The sequence below is a fragment of the Hemitrygon akajei genome, chromosome 8 (assembly GCF_048418815.1).
Source record: "Hemitrygon akajei chromosome 8, sHemAka1.3, whole genome shotgun sequence".
NCBI lineage: Eukaryota > Metazoa > Chordata > Chondrichthyes > Myliobatiformes > Dasyatidae > Hemitrygon > Hemitrygon akajei.
This window is the reverse complement of record NC_133131.1, coordinates 29,468,940-29,482,714: the sequence shown is the minus strand read 5'-3', so window position 1 is coordinate 29,482,714 and position 13,775 is coordinate 29,468,940. Positions and strand designations below refer to the sequence as shown.

Below are 13,775 nucleotides of genomic sequence, written 5' to 3'. Positions count from 1 at the left end.
CTTGCACGATCACTCTTGTTTTTGAAGATGGCCTGCTTGAGGTAGATTTACAACTGTGCCATATTCTTTCCATTTCATGATGATTGACTTAACTACTCCAATGGATATTCAGTGACTGGGAAATTTTCTTATATCCATCTCCTGACTTGTGCCTTTCAATAACCTTTTCACAGAATTGCTTGGAGTGTTCTTTTGTCTTCATGGTGTAGTTTTTGCCAGGGTAATGACTCACCAGCAATTGGACCTTCCAGATACAGGTGTATTTTTACTGCAATCAATTGAAACACCTTGACTGCACACAGGTGTCTAAAAACAGATCTCCATTTAACTTAATATGTGACTTCTAAAACCAGATGGCTGCACCAGTGATAGTTTGGTGTATCATATTAAAGGGGGTTAATACTTGTGCAATATTTTGTGTCTTATATTTGTAATTAATTTAGATTACTTTGTAAAGATCTGTTTCCACTTTGACACAAAAGTCTTTTTCTGTTGATCAATATAAAAAAAAGCCCAATTAAATCCACTGTGATTCAATGTTGTAAAATAATAAAACATGTAAACTTCTGAGGGACTTCTGGGTGAATACCTTTTACAGCCACTGTTTGTGGCCCTCCCTCTATCTAGATTGCTCTCCATGAAGGTCAAGATCACATAAGATTCTATTCTGTGCAGCCACGATATCTGCCAACTGTCCCAAAGGTGCATTATTGTCCATGCAAAATAATTATGAGATTATATTGTCTGATCACACACAAGTCGGAACCCTCATCTTTTCAAACAAAGTTTCCACTCTCACGTGTGAATCATGAAGATGTTTCCTCATGGTGAATCTCATGAAGCACATATGCATACTTCACCCTCTATGAGACCGTACAGTTGGTTTTAACAGCCTTTACTGTTCAGATTGATAAATCCTGGGGAATAAAGACTATACATTTTCCATGGTGGCACATTAACACTTGGTGACTACAGCTGCCAAGCATTGATGTAATCAAGGCATACACACACAGGATAATAATGGTAAATGCCAAGGTGAGATTTGATTTGCCCCCATCAATTTGAGGCACCTTGCAAAATACCAAGCAGGTGAGGAGACTTCACCGTAGTGTACTGTTTGCTGCACAAATGTGCAAAAAGAGGAAAGCAACCAGAGCCAGTGGAAGAGTAGAAAGTAGAATAAGTTGAATAGTTAGGACTTCATTGCCTAAAGTGTAGGAGAGTGAAGGGAGATTTGATATACAAAATCATAGTTGGCTGTGGAGGACTGAGTATATTTAAAGCAGAGGTTGATAGGTTCTTGATTAGTCAGAATGTCAAAGGTTACAGGAAGAAGGCAGGAGAGTAGGTTGAGTGGGGTAATAAATCAGCCATGATGAAATGGCAGAGTAGACTTGATGGGCTGAGTGGCTTAACTCTATTCGAATGTCTTATGGTCTTAAAATTATGAGGGGTATAGATAGGGTAAATGCAAATAGGCATTTTCCACAGAGGTTGGGCGAGACTACAACTAGAGGTCATGGGTTACAAATGAAAGGTGAAATGTTTAAGGGGAACATGAGGGGGAACTTCTTCACTCAGATGGTGGTGAGAGTGGAACGAGCTGCCAGTGTAAGTGGTGTTTGCGGGGAGAAAATTATCGGAGGGGGAATCATGCTGATATATCTTGCAAGAATATGAAATTTATTGTCACATTGCTCCAGTGACCTAGAGAAGAAGCTTCCTTCTCTCTAAACCCTTAATTCTTTTACTAAAAGAAAATACACCTTTTAAGAGCCGTTGCCTTCTATGATTGCTGTGGTAGTGCTAAATAGAATGAGGTCCCAGGAGGAGTTGTGACATCCCATTTTAACTCTGATTTCTGGATGTAACCATTCTGATGTTGCTTCACTGGATTTTGACCAACTATGATTTGTTTTGGGCGATCAAATATGACATTAGTGCTAAACACAACCAGAAAGTGGCACAATCCATTTTTCTACAGAATACACATTACAATTTTGTTTTAAATGCAGTGGGTACAAATATTTTACTTATACCAAAGTTGGGGGGGGGGGGAATAAAAGGGTATTCCTTACCTCAGGTAATGCTCGAATAGAAGCAATACCCTGATGACACTGATTATGTTCTAATTTATGGGTATTGCTCCACTTCACCTTCAATGCTGCCAGTCGAGTAGAAGCCTTAAGAAATTCAAATGCTGACAGAGCTATTCCAGTAATGCAAAAAGGAGACAGAATCAAACCCAGAGGCCAGGAGCGCAATTTTAGATTTTGAAATGGAATAGATTGAGAACACTTATTTAATAACTCATGTCGTAGTGGCAATACAGATGAGCACGTAGAACCAGGAATCAATTCCATGTCTTTAAAGTATGTTGGGTTATCCAATTCCTTTTCTGCCAAGGTTTCCATTTTAATCTAAAATATAATTTATTAAAAATTGCAATCAGCTTATGTGACAGGTTGGCTATTTGACAGCCCTATTATTTCAGTACATCAGTTTTTAGACCAGTACAATTCAGTACACTGCTGTGCAGTGCTGAGATAGCATTGAGTTGTCTGTTGTATCTTTTTGAAACAATATTAAGCAAATTTGCCTTTTCAGAAAAGGCACTATTTAACAAAAAGACATGCTGTACAGCATTTGGCATGTTCAGGAAACCATAAAATTAATTTAAAATAAATGGTTAGTGATATTATTCTGTAGTAAAATGGGCTAGAGTGTGGCAAACTATTTTGATACAGATGAGTGAGTGGTGGGGCATTCTGGAAAGTCAAACTAGCATACAATTCTGTGAATAGTAGGGCACTATGAAGTGTAATTGAATAGAAGGACTTGGGAATACAAATGCAGAGTTCATTGAAAGCAGCAACACAGGTAGACAGGATGGTGTAAAAGGTGTTCAACATGCTAACCTTCATCAGTCAGGACACTGAGTATAGGAGCTGGGACATTATACAAGTGGTGAAACCTATACTTGTACAGTTTTGGTCTCCCAGTTATTGGAAAGACAAGGTTAAACTGGAAAAAGTGCAGTAAAAGATGTATGAGAATGTTGGCAAGACCAGAGAGCCTGAGTTACAGGGGGAGGTTGGCCAGGCAAAGTATTTATTCCTCGGCATGTAGGAGAATAAGGGGTGGCATAAAATCATAAAGGACATGGTTCAATGGATAGATAGGAAAGGTCTTTTCCCCAGATAGGGAAATGCAAAGGCAGGGGCACAGATTTCATGTGAGATGAGAAAGATTTAAAAGGTACTTTTTCCATGCTTGGGGTGTGAGTACATGGAATGAGCTGCCCGAGGAAGTGTGAGCCTCAAAAGGATATGGGCTGAACCCAGGAAATTGGGACTACATCAGTATGCACCATAGTCAGCATGGACTCATTGGGCCGCCGGGCCTGAGTCCATGCTCTATATGTAGACTAAAAAACAGGGGATCAACATTTTGCACTCAAACAGCATTACACAAAAGATAGCCCATCAGCTTCTCTTGACAGCTGTAAATAAATGTAAGTAGTTTGGTTTGCATGTTGCATCATGGGCTGGTACCGTAATTTGAATGTGGAGGAACACAAGAAGCTTTGGAAAGTAGAGGACTCCAATACATCACTGGCACAATCTTTCCCAAACTATTTGTATGGGGCGCAGCCCCAAGATGGCAATATCTATCAAATATACCATCACCCAGAGTTTGCAATCTTTTTGCAGCTACTAGTAAGCCGGAGGTACAGCAGTCTGAAGTCCCACACCAGCAAGTTCACGAATAACTACTTCCCTTCATCCTTTCAGATCCTGAACCGAGCTGCACAACCCACATCGCTGCCTCAGGATGGCAACACAATGATCACCTTGCACTACACTGGGCTTTGTTTGAGTTATTGTTCTAATTGTGTTCTCTCCAGTATAATCTTTATTTGTTTATGTTTTTTTCCTTTGACTGCTGCTAATATGATGATTTGTGCTGTGATGCTACTGCAAGTTAGTTAATCTATATGCTAAACTATAAATAATTAGGATGCACTTTGTGGATTATTGTATACACCTATCTTCCAGATAGTGCATTTATCATAGAAATTAACTTTTCTTATAAGTAATATCACTGCTGTTTCTTTTACAAGTTCTATTTCCTAGTTTATTTAAACTTTATGAATAAACAGATTTTGTATGCTATGTAATTTACTGATTAGTGCAAGCTTAAAACATAGAACAGTACAGGCCCTTCGGCCCACAATGTTGTGCCGACCCTCAAACCCTGCCTCCCATATAACCCCCTACCTTAAATTCCTCCACATACCTGTCTAGTAGTCTCTTAAACTTCACTAGTGTATCTGCCTCCACCACTGACTCAGGCAGTGCATTCTCTGAATGAAAAACCTTCCTCTAATATCCCCCTTGAACTTCCTTCCCCTTACCTTAAAGCCATGTCCTCTTGTACTGAGCAGTGGTGCCCTGGGGAAGAGGTGCTGCCTGTCCACTCTGTCTATTCCTCTTAATATCTTGTACACCTCTATCATGTCTCCTCTCATCCTCCTTCTCTCCAAAGAGTAAAGCCCTAGCTCCCTTAATCTCTGATCATAATCCATACTCTCTAAACCAGGCAGCATCCAGGTAAATCTCCTCTGTACCCTGTCCAATGCTTCCACATCCTTCCTATACTGAGGCGACCAGAACTGGACACAGTACTCCAAATGTGGCCTAACTAGAGTTTTATAGAGCTGCATCATTACATCACACCTCTTAAACTCTATCCCTCGACTTATGAAAGCTAATACCCCATAAGCTTTCTTAACTACCCTATCTACCTGTGAGGCAACTTTCAGGGATCTGTAGACATTTACCCCCAGATCCCTCTGCTCCTCCACACTACCAAGTATCCTGCCATTACTTTATACTCTGCCTTGGAGTTTGTCCTTCCAAAGTGTACCACCTCACACTTCTCCGGGTTGAACTCCATCTGCCACTTCTCAGCCCACTTCTGCATCCTATCAATGTCTCCCTGCAATCTTCGACAATCCCCTACACTGTCCACAACACCACCAACCTTTGTGTCGTCTGCAAACTTGCCAACCCATCCTTCTACCTCCACATCCAGGTTGTTAATAAAAATCACGAAAAGTAGAGGTCCCAGAACAGATCCTTGTAGGACACCACTAGTCACAACCCTCCAATCTGAATGTACTCCCTCCACCACGACCCTCTGCCTTCTGCAGGCAAGCCAATTCTGAATCCACCTGGCCAAACTTCCCTGGATCCCATGCCTTCTGACTTTCTGAATAAGCCAACCATGTGGAACCTTGTCAAATGCCTTACTAAAATCCATGTAGATCACATCCACTGCACTACCCTCATCTATATGCCTGGTCACCTCCTCAAAGAACTCTATCAGGCTTGTTAGGCACGATCTGCCCTTCACAAAACCATGCTGACTGTCCCTGATCCCTGATCACACCATGATTCTCTAAATGCCCATAGATCCTACCTTTAAGAACCTTTTCCAACAGCTTTCCCACCACAGACGTAAGGCTCACTGGTCTATAATTACCTGGACTATCCCTACTTCCATTTTTGAACAAGGGGACAATATTCGCCTCCCTCCAATCCTCCGGTACTATTCCTGTGGACGAGGACATAAAGATCCCAGCCAGAGGTTCAGTAATCTCTTCCCTTGCCTCGTGGAGCAGCCTGGGGAATATTCCATCAGGCCCTGGGGACTTATCCGTCCTAATGTATTTTAACAACTCCAGCACCTCCTCTCCCTTAATATCAACATGCTCCAGAACATCAACCTCACTCATATTGTCCTCACCATCATCAAGTTCCCTCTCAGTGGTGAATACCAAAGAGAAGTATTCATTGAGGACCTTGCTCACTTCCACAGCCTCCAGGCACATCTTCCCACTTTCATCTCTAATCGATCCTACCTTCACTCCTGTCATCCTTTTGTTCTTCACATAATTGAAGAATGCCTTGGGGTTTTACTTTACCCTACTCGCCAAGGCCTTCTCATGCCCCCTTCTTGCTCTTTTCAGCCCCTTCTTAAGCTCCTTTCTTGCTACCCTATATTCCTCAATAGACCCATCTGATCCTTGCTTCCTAAACCTCATGTATGCTGTCTTCTTCCACCTGACTAGATTTTCCACTTCACTTGTCACCCATGGTTCCTTCACCCTACCATTCTTTATCTTCCTCACCGGGACAAATTTATCCCTAACATCCTGCAAGAGATCCTTAAACATCGACCACATGTCCATAGTACATTTCCTTGCAAAAACATCATCCCAATTTACACCCGCAAGTTCTAGCCTTATAGCCTCATAATTTGCCCTTCCCCAATTAAAAATTTTCTTATCCTCTCTGATTCTATCCTTTTCCATGATAATGCTAAAGGTCAGGGAGCGGTGATCACTGTCCCCCAGATGCTCACCCACTGACAGATCTGTGACCTGACCCTGTTCGTTACCTAATACTAGATCTAGTATGGCATTCCCCCTAGTCGGTCTGTCAACATACTGTGACAGGAATCCATCCTGGACACACTTAACAAACTCTGCCCCAACTAAACCCTTGGAACTAATCAAGTGCCAATCAATATTAGGGAAGTTAAAGTCACCCATGATAACAACCCTGTTGTTTTTGCACATTTCCAAAATCTGCCTCCCAATCTGCTCCTCGGTATCTCTGCTGCTACCAGGGGGCCTATAGAATACACCCAGTAGAGTAACTGCTCCCTTCCTGTCCCTGACTTCCACCCATACTGACTCAAAGCTTAGGCGCCAAATTACGGTATTTCCTGCAGAAACTTAATTTCCCTTACAAGTACACTTCAAAACTAGCTCAGCAGATGCGGATCTATGGTTGAATTGTAACTGCCCTACTTACTTTGTAAATTAGTCAGTTTGAGGGAATTGAGAAAAAAAATTTGTTAAAAACTTCTTGAAAATGAAAAATAACATTTTTATTAAAATGTTTTATAAAATATTTTATAAAAATAACATTATCATAGCAAAAGCCAAATGATGCAATAAGGCAAGTGATGTTATTTAATATTTCAAATATTCGGAACCTTACATTAGAGGATACCCTAAATAAATACCCACATTTTTGTCCTTCAATTGCTAAGAAACTTCAAAATCTCTACAACCCACTCTGATGCTGCAGAAGTTTTCTACACAGGACTAATGAAACCTAATCCAAAAGCAAAACATTAGAGATGCTGGAAATCTGAAAAAAAGTATAACATACTCAGCAGAACAGGCAATATCTGTGGAGAGAGAACCAGAAGTAACATTTAAGGCTAAAGATCTTCAATCAGGAGATTTTCTCCGAAACAACTGTAACAGTTTCCTTCTTCATAGATATTGCCCGCTAAGCTGGATACTTCCAGCATTTTTTGTTTTTATATCTGTCCAGTTGAATTTTGCTATATTTCGATTGCTACTTTAAAGCTTAATATATTCCAGTGCCCAGTCAGCAGTGGGAGCAGTGCGCGGAGAGGAGGTTTCTCGCAGGTCAGCGGCGCTCAAACAAAAGAGCTTCACGGGCATTCAGTGTCATTCCGGCAGCCTAATCAGTGGCGGGAATAAAGTACAGTGAGGTCGTCGGTGGGAGTAGCGCAGAAAGGAGTAAATAAAGGTACAGAACGGACAAGCAGAGTGGCCATTGTTGGGAGTGGGTCAGTGATGAGAGTGGGAGTGTCAGGCTTTGGCTCAAAGGAAGCTTTAGCTCAGAAGAGGCTTTAACTCTTGGTAAGTTGTCCAGGTACATTTCTGTTAAGTTTCCCTATTTTCTTACTATGTTAGGGGTACTTAGTGTAGTTTAAATAGCTGTTGTGTGTTCTTCATGTTGGATATTGAAGTCCTGGGAGACCCAGAGTGTCTCTGCGTGGTGCATCCAGCTGCAGCCCCTTGAAGACCATGTGAGGGATCTGGAGCAGCAACTGGATGACCTTTGGCTTGTACGGGAGAGTAAGGCGATCATTGATTGGCGTTATAGGGAAACAGTCACCTCCAAGTTTCAGGAGGCAGGTAGCTGGGTGACTGTCAAGAGAAGAAATGGGAAGGCAAATTGACAGTTAGCACAGAACATCCCTCTGGCCATTCCCCTCAATAATGAGCATCTGTTTTGGATACTGTTGTGGGAGATGACCTCCCAGGAAATGCCATGGAGACCAGGTTGCTGGCACTCAGAATGGGTCTGTGATGCAGAAGCAAAAGAGGGGAGCGGTAGTGATAGGGGATTATGAGAGGCATAGATAGGGTGGATAGTCAGTACCTGTTTCTCAGGGCACCAATAGCAAACACCAGAGGGCATATGTACAAAATTTAGGGAGGGAAGTTTAGGGGAGACATCAGGGGTAAGTTTTTTTTTATAAACACAGAGGGCTGTGAGTGCCTGGAATGACTTGCCAGGGATGGTGGTGGAGGCTAAAACATTAGGGGTATTTAAGAACCTCTTGGACAGGCACATGGATGAAAGAAAAATGGAAGGTTATGGGGTAGTGTGGGTTTAGTACTTTTTTTAAAAAAAGGATTATATGGGTCAGCACAACATGGAGGGCTGAAGGGCCTGTACTGTGCTGTAGTGTTCTATGGTTCTATGGGACTCAGTAGTCAGAGGAACAGACAGGAGATTCCATGGATGTGCATGGGACACCCAGATGGTATGTTGCACTCCCAGGTGTCAGGGTCAGGGATCAAGTCCACAGCATTTGAGAGGGAGGGAGAGCAGCCAAATGTCTTGGTCCATATTGGTACCAAATACATAGAAAGGACAAACAATGAGGTCCTGAAGAGAGAATTTAGAGAGCTAGGCACAAAGCTGAGAAACAGGGCCTCTGGGATAGTAATTTCTGGATTACTGCCTGTGCCATGCATCATTAAGGGTAAAAACAAGATGATTTGGCAGATAAATGCGTGGCTGAGAAGCTGGTGCAGGGGGAAGGGCTTCAGGTTCTTGGTTCATTGGGTTCATCTCTTTTGGGGGAGGTATGGCTTGTACACAAGGGACAGATTGCACCTGAACCCAAGGGGGACCAATATTCTTATGGGCAGGTTTGTTAGAGCTGTTGGGTAAGGTTTAAACTAATTTGGCAGGGGGGTGGGGTGGTACCAGAGTGATGGGACTCAGGGTAGGACGGATGGTAAAAAAAGTAAAGATAGCGTGCAGTCAGATTATCAGAAAGGGCAGACGACGACAGAACAAAATTGCAGCCAGCAAGGTGAGTATCAGTGCATTAGGGATACAGTATCAAAAAGGGTAGCAAATACAGTACTCAAAGTGTTATATCTCAATGCAGAATATAAGAAATAAGGTGAATGATCTTGTTGCACTTTTACAAATTGTTAAGTATGATGTTGCTGCCATCACTGGAATTGTGACTGAAGGATCACGTAGATGGGAGCTGAATGTCCAAGGTTACACATTATATCGGAGGGATAGGAAGGTAGGTAGAGGGGGTGGTGTGGCTCTGCTGGTAGAGAATGGCATCAAATCAGTAGAAAGATGTGACATAGACTCAGAAGATGTTGAATCCTTGTGGGTTGAGTTAAGAAACTGCAAGGGTAAAAGGACCTTGATGGCAGTTACATACAGGCCTTCAAGCAGTAGCTAGGATGTGGACTGCAGATTACAACAGGAAATAGAAAAGCTGTGTCAAAAGGGCAACGTTATGATAGTCATGAGTGATTTTAACATGCAGGTAGATTGGGAAAATCAGGTTGGCAATGGATCGAGAGAGTGTATTTGCTGAATGCTTACAAGATGGCCTTTAACAGCAGTTTTTTCACTGGGCCTACTAATAGATCAGCTAAATTGGATTGAGTGTTATGTAACGAACTGGAGATGATTAGGGAGCTTAAGGTAAACGAACCCTTAGGAGACAGTGATCATAATATGATTGAAATTTAGTAGGGAGAAAGTAAAGTCTGACGTAGCGGTATTTCAGTGGAGTAATGGAAATTACAGTGGTATGAGAGAGGAGCTGGCCAAAGTAAATTGGAAGGAGATGCTGGCAGGGAAGACAGTAGAGCAGCAATAGCTTGAGTTTCTGGGAAAAATGAGGAAGGTGCAGAATAGATGTATTCTAAAAACAAAGGAATACTCACATGGCAAAATAGTACAACCATGGCTGACAAGGGATGTCAAAGCTAATGTAAAAGTAAAAGTAAAAGTACAACATCTCAAAACTTAGCTGGAAGATAGAGGATTGGGAAGCTTTTAAAAACCTACGGAAAACAGTTAGGAAGGAATTATTAGAATAATCATTAGGAGGGAGAAGATGAAACATGAAAGCAAGCTAGCAAACAATATCAAGGTGGATAGAAAAAGCTTTTTAAGTATATAAAAGATAAAAGTGAGAGGAGAGTGGATATAGAACCACTAGAAAATGAGGCCAGAGAAATAATAATGGGGGACAAGGAGATGGCAGATGAATTAAATGAATATTTTGCACTGTGGAAGACACTAGCAGTGTTCCAGGTATTGAAGGGTGTGAGGGAAGAGAAGTGAATGCAGTTACTATTAAGAGGGAGAAGGTGCTCAAAAAGCTGAAAGACCCAAAGGTACAAATCACCTGGACCACATGAACTGCACTCTAGGGTTCTGAAAGAGAAGAGGTAGAGATTGTGGAGGCATTAGCAATGATCTTTCAAAAATCAGTGAATTCTGGTTTTGTTCCAGAAGACTGGGAAATTGCAAATGTCACTCCACTCTTTAAGAAAGGAAAGAGGCAGCAGAAAGGAAATTACAGACCAGTTAGCCTGACTTCAGTGGTTGGGAAGATGGAGTCAATTGTTAAGGATGAAGTGATGGAGTACTTGGTGACATCAGACAAGATAGGACAAAGTCAGCATGGTTTCCTTAAGGGAAAATCTTGCCCGATGAACCTGGTGGAATTCTTTGAGGAGATTACAAGTAGGATAGATAAAGGGGATGCAATGGATGCTGTACATCTGGATTTTCAAAAGGCATTTGATAAGGTGCCACGATTGAGGCTGCTTACCAAGTTAGGAGCCCATGGTATTACAGCAAAGTTACTGGCATGGTTAGAGCATTGGCTAATTGGTAAGAGGCTGATTGAGTGGGAATAAAGGGATCCTTTTCTGGTTGGCTGCCAGTGACTAGTGCTGTTCTGAAGGGTTGGTGTTTGGACTGCTTTTTATGCGTATATCAATGATTTCAATGATGGAATAGATGGCTTTGTTGTCAAGTTTGCAGATGATATGAAGATTGGTAGATGGGCAAGTAGTATGGGGAAACAGGAGGGCTGCATAAGGACTTAGGACAGATTAGGAAGTGGCAAATAAAATACCATGTTGGAAAATACACGATCATGCACTTTGGTAGTAGAAATAAATATGCAGATTATTTTCTAAACGGGGAGAAAATCCAAAAATCTAACATGCAAAGGGACTTGAGAGTCCTTCTGCAGAACACCCTAAAGGTTAACTTGCAGGTTGAGTCGGTGGTGAGGAAGACAAATGCAATGTCAGCATTCATTTCAAGAGGTCTAAATACAAGAGCAGGGTTGAGATGCTGAGGTTTTATAAAGGCACTGGTGAGGCCTCACTTTGAGTATTGTGAACAGTTTTGGGCTCCTTTTCTAACAAAAGATGTGCTGGCATTGGAGAGGGTCCAGAGGAGGTTCACAAACACGAGCCCATGAATGAAAGGGTTATCATACGAAGAATGTTTGATGGCTCTGGGTCTGTACTCACTGAATTCAGAAGGATGAGAAAGGATCTCATTGAAACCTTTCGAATGTTGAAAGGCCTAGACAGAGTAGATGTGGAAAGAATGTTTCCCATGGTGGTGGAGTCTAGGTCAAGAGGGAACAGCCTCAGGATAGAGGGGTGTCCATTTAAAACAGATGTGAAGAAATTTCTTTAGACAGAGGGTGGTGAATTTGTGGAATAAATTTTCACAGGCCAGGTCATTGGGTGTATTTAAGGTGGAGATTGATAGGTTCTTGACTGGACACAGCAAAGGTTACGGGGAGAAGGCCAGGGAGTGGGGCTGAGGAGGGAAGGAAGAAGAGGATCAGTCATGATTGAATGGTGGAGCAGACTTGATGGGCCAAATGGCCTAATTCTGCTCCTATGTCTTATATAAATGTTTTAAAATGTGGTTATCAATTTAACATCTTAATAATTGCAAGTCAAATCAAGGAATGGTTTTCACTAGTATTATGCTTTTGGAATACTTTTCAAGTTCAAAAATTTAACTCACCTTCCGGGCTTTCCATGCTCTTTGTAGCACCATGGCAGAATGATGTAGTTTCTTAATCCATCGTCTGGTCAACCACGATCTAATTGCTGTATAGTATGAAAAGAACAGACAATAGCGTTGTGCAAAACTGTTGAGTGAAATTCTACAGTTTGTTTGAATGCAGTATTAGCAATAATCTGATTTTCGTTTAGAGAAGGCTATTAAAAAATCCTCTATCGTCAATTTTAGAGGTCCTATTTTGCCATGAGCCTACAAGTGAAAGGAGCGTAAGATCTTTCTTTAAATTTTCAACCAATGTTCTAACTAAATAAAAGATGAAAAACATTCACCATTACTTTACTTAAATGAATATTAGGAGTAAATCAAGAGCCAATGGATGTTCTATGCATGACATTTCTTCAGATTCCCAGCATGCTGAAGATGGACTGACCAGAAGTTGTGAACCTTGATGTTTGGGTTCTAGTCAAAACATTATAATTAATAGAAGTTAGGAATGATCAGGCTTAGTAGAGACAGCTTAAAATCAGAACTGAGGAGCTAGTGAAGAGAGAAAAAAAATTAAATTTGAATTGAGGGTAGAGGAGGCAAGGGATATAACTGCATTACAAATCTATTAAGGGTTATCTTGCTTGTCATTTTGCTCTGAAGGGCTGGAGCTTTGTCACTTTAAATTCCAAAAACCAGTATGTACTATGCAAGTAATGTTTCTGTTTACCATTTAATGGTCAGGAAAGAATGATATTAAAACTAGTGAATATGGACATCAGATTTATAGAGCGACCAACAATCACTAATGCAGTATTAAACATGGTACAATTTAGCAATCCTTCAGGTTTTCTGGAGCCTAATGCTTTCCAGCCCAGTTACTAAAAGTGTGTGAGAAAGTAGCAGTATTAACCTTCTGAAGCTTAAGTTTTTGAAAATTTGCCTTTGAATTGGAAAATCGAAAGTAGCGTGCCTCTACTTAAAGGATGAAGGAATCGCAAATATTACAAATGGAGTGTAATCCCCCATCAGGATGCTTTCTTACACATTCAAAAATTTGTGAAGAGCAAGTCGTGTTGTAAGACTGCGAATTGCTTGATGGATAGGAGACAGGAGTGAAGTCACAATGTACAACCAATTATAACGAGTTGCATATCCAAGTATTAACCAACATAAGAGATAACTGGTTACAAAGAGGCAGAAATAGAATTGTGGCACATGGAGCATAATACGAGAAACTAGTAAGTCAGCTATGTTAGATCAAGATGTACAAAGCATTTAAGAAAATATATTGATAAGGCACTCATTCATCCATTATGTGCCATGTTCTATGACGTAGGCCATCATGGTCTTTCCATGACCATGATTGGTCTCGGCAAATTTTTCTACACAAGTGGTTTGCCATTGCCTTCTTCTGGGCAGCATCTTTACAAGATGGGGGATCCCAGCCATTATCAATATCTTTCAGAGTTTGTTTGTCTGACATCTGTGGTTGCATAACCAGAACTTGTGATACGCATCAGCTGCTAAAAAGACTATCCTCTACCTGCTCCCATGGCT

At 41.3% G+C, this 13,775-nt stretch overlaps 1 protein-coding gene across 2 annotated transcripts in view; it reads right to left on the bottom strand.

Annotated features, from left to right (window-relative positions):
- Window positions 1-13,775, bottom strand: part of myo19 (myosin XIX) — a 55,501-nt gene that overhangs the window by 6,154 nt on the left and 35,572 nt on the right. The window contains exons 22-23 of one of the 2 annotated variants that reach the window (XM_073053540.1): window positions 12,231-12,316; window positions 2,079-2,420 (exon numbers count right to left, since the gene is read on the bottom strand). In XM_073053540.1, coding sequence (XP_072909641.1) covers window positions 2,079-2,420; window positions 12,231-12,316 — 428 coding nt within the window. Of the gene's footprint in view, window positions 1-2,078; window positions 2,421-12,230; window positions 12,317-13,775 lie in introns of those variants that run through there. The other variant, XR_012099911.1, reaches the window with a different exon arrangement.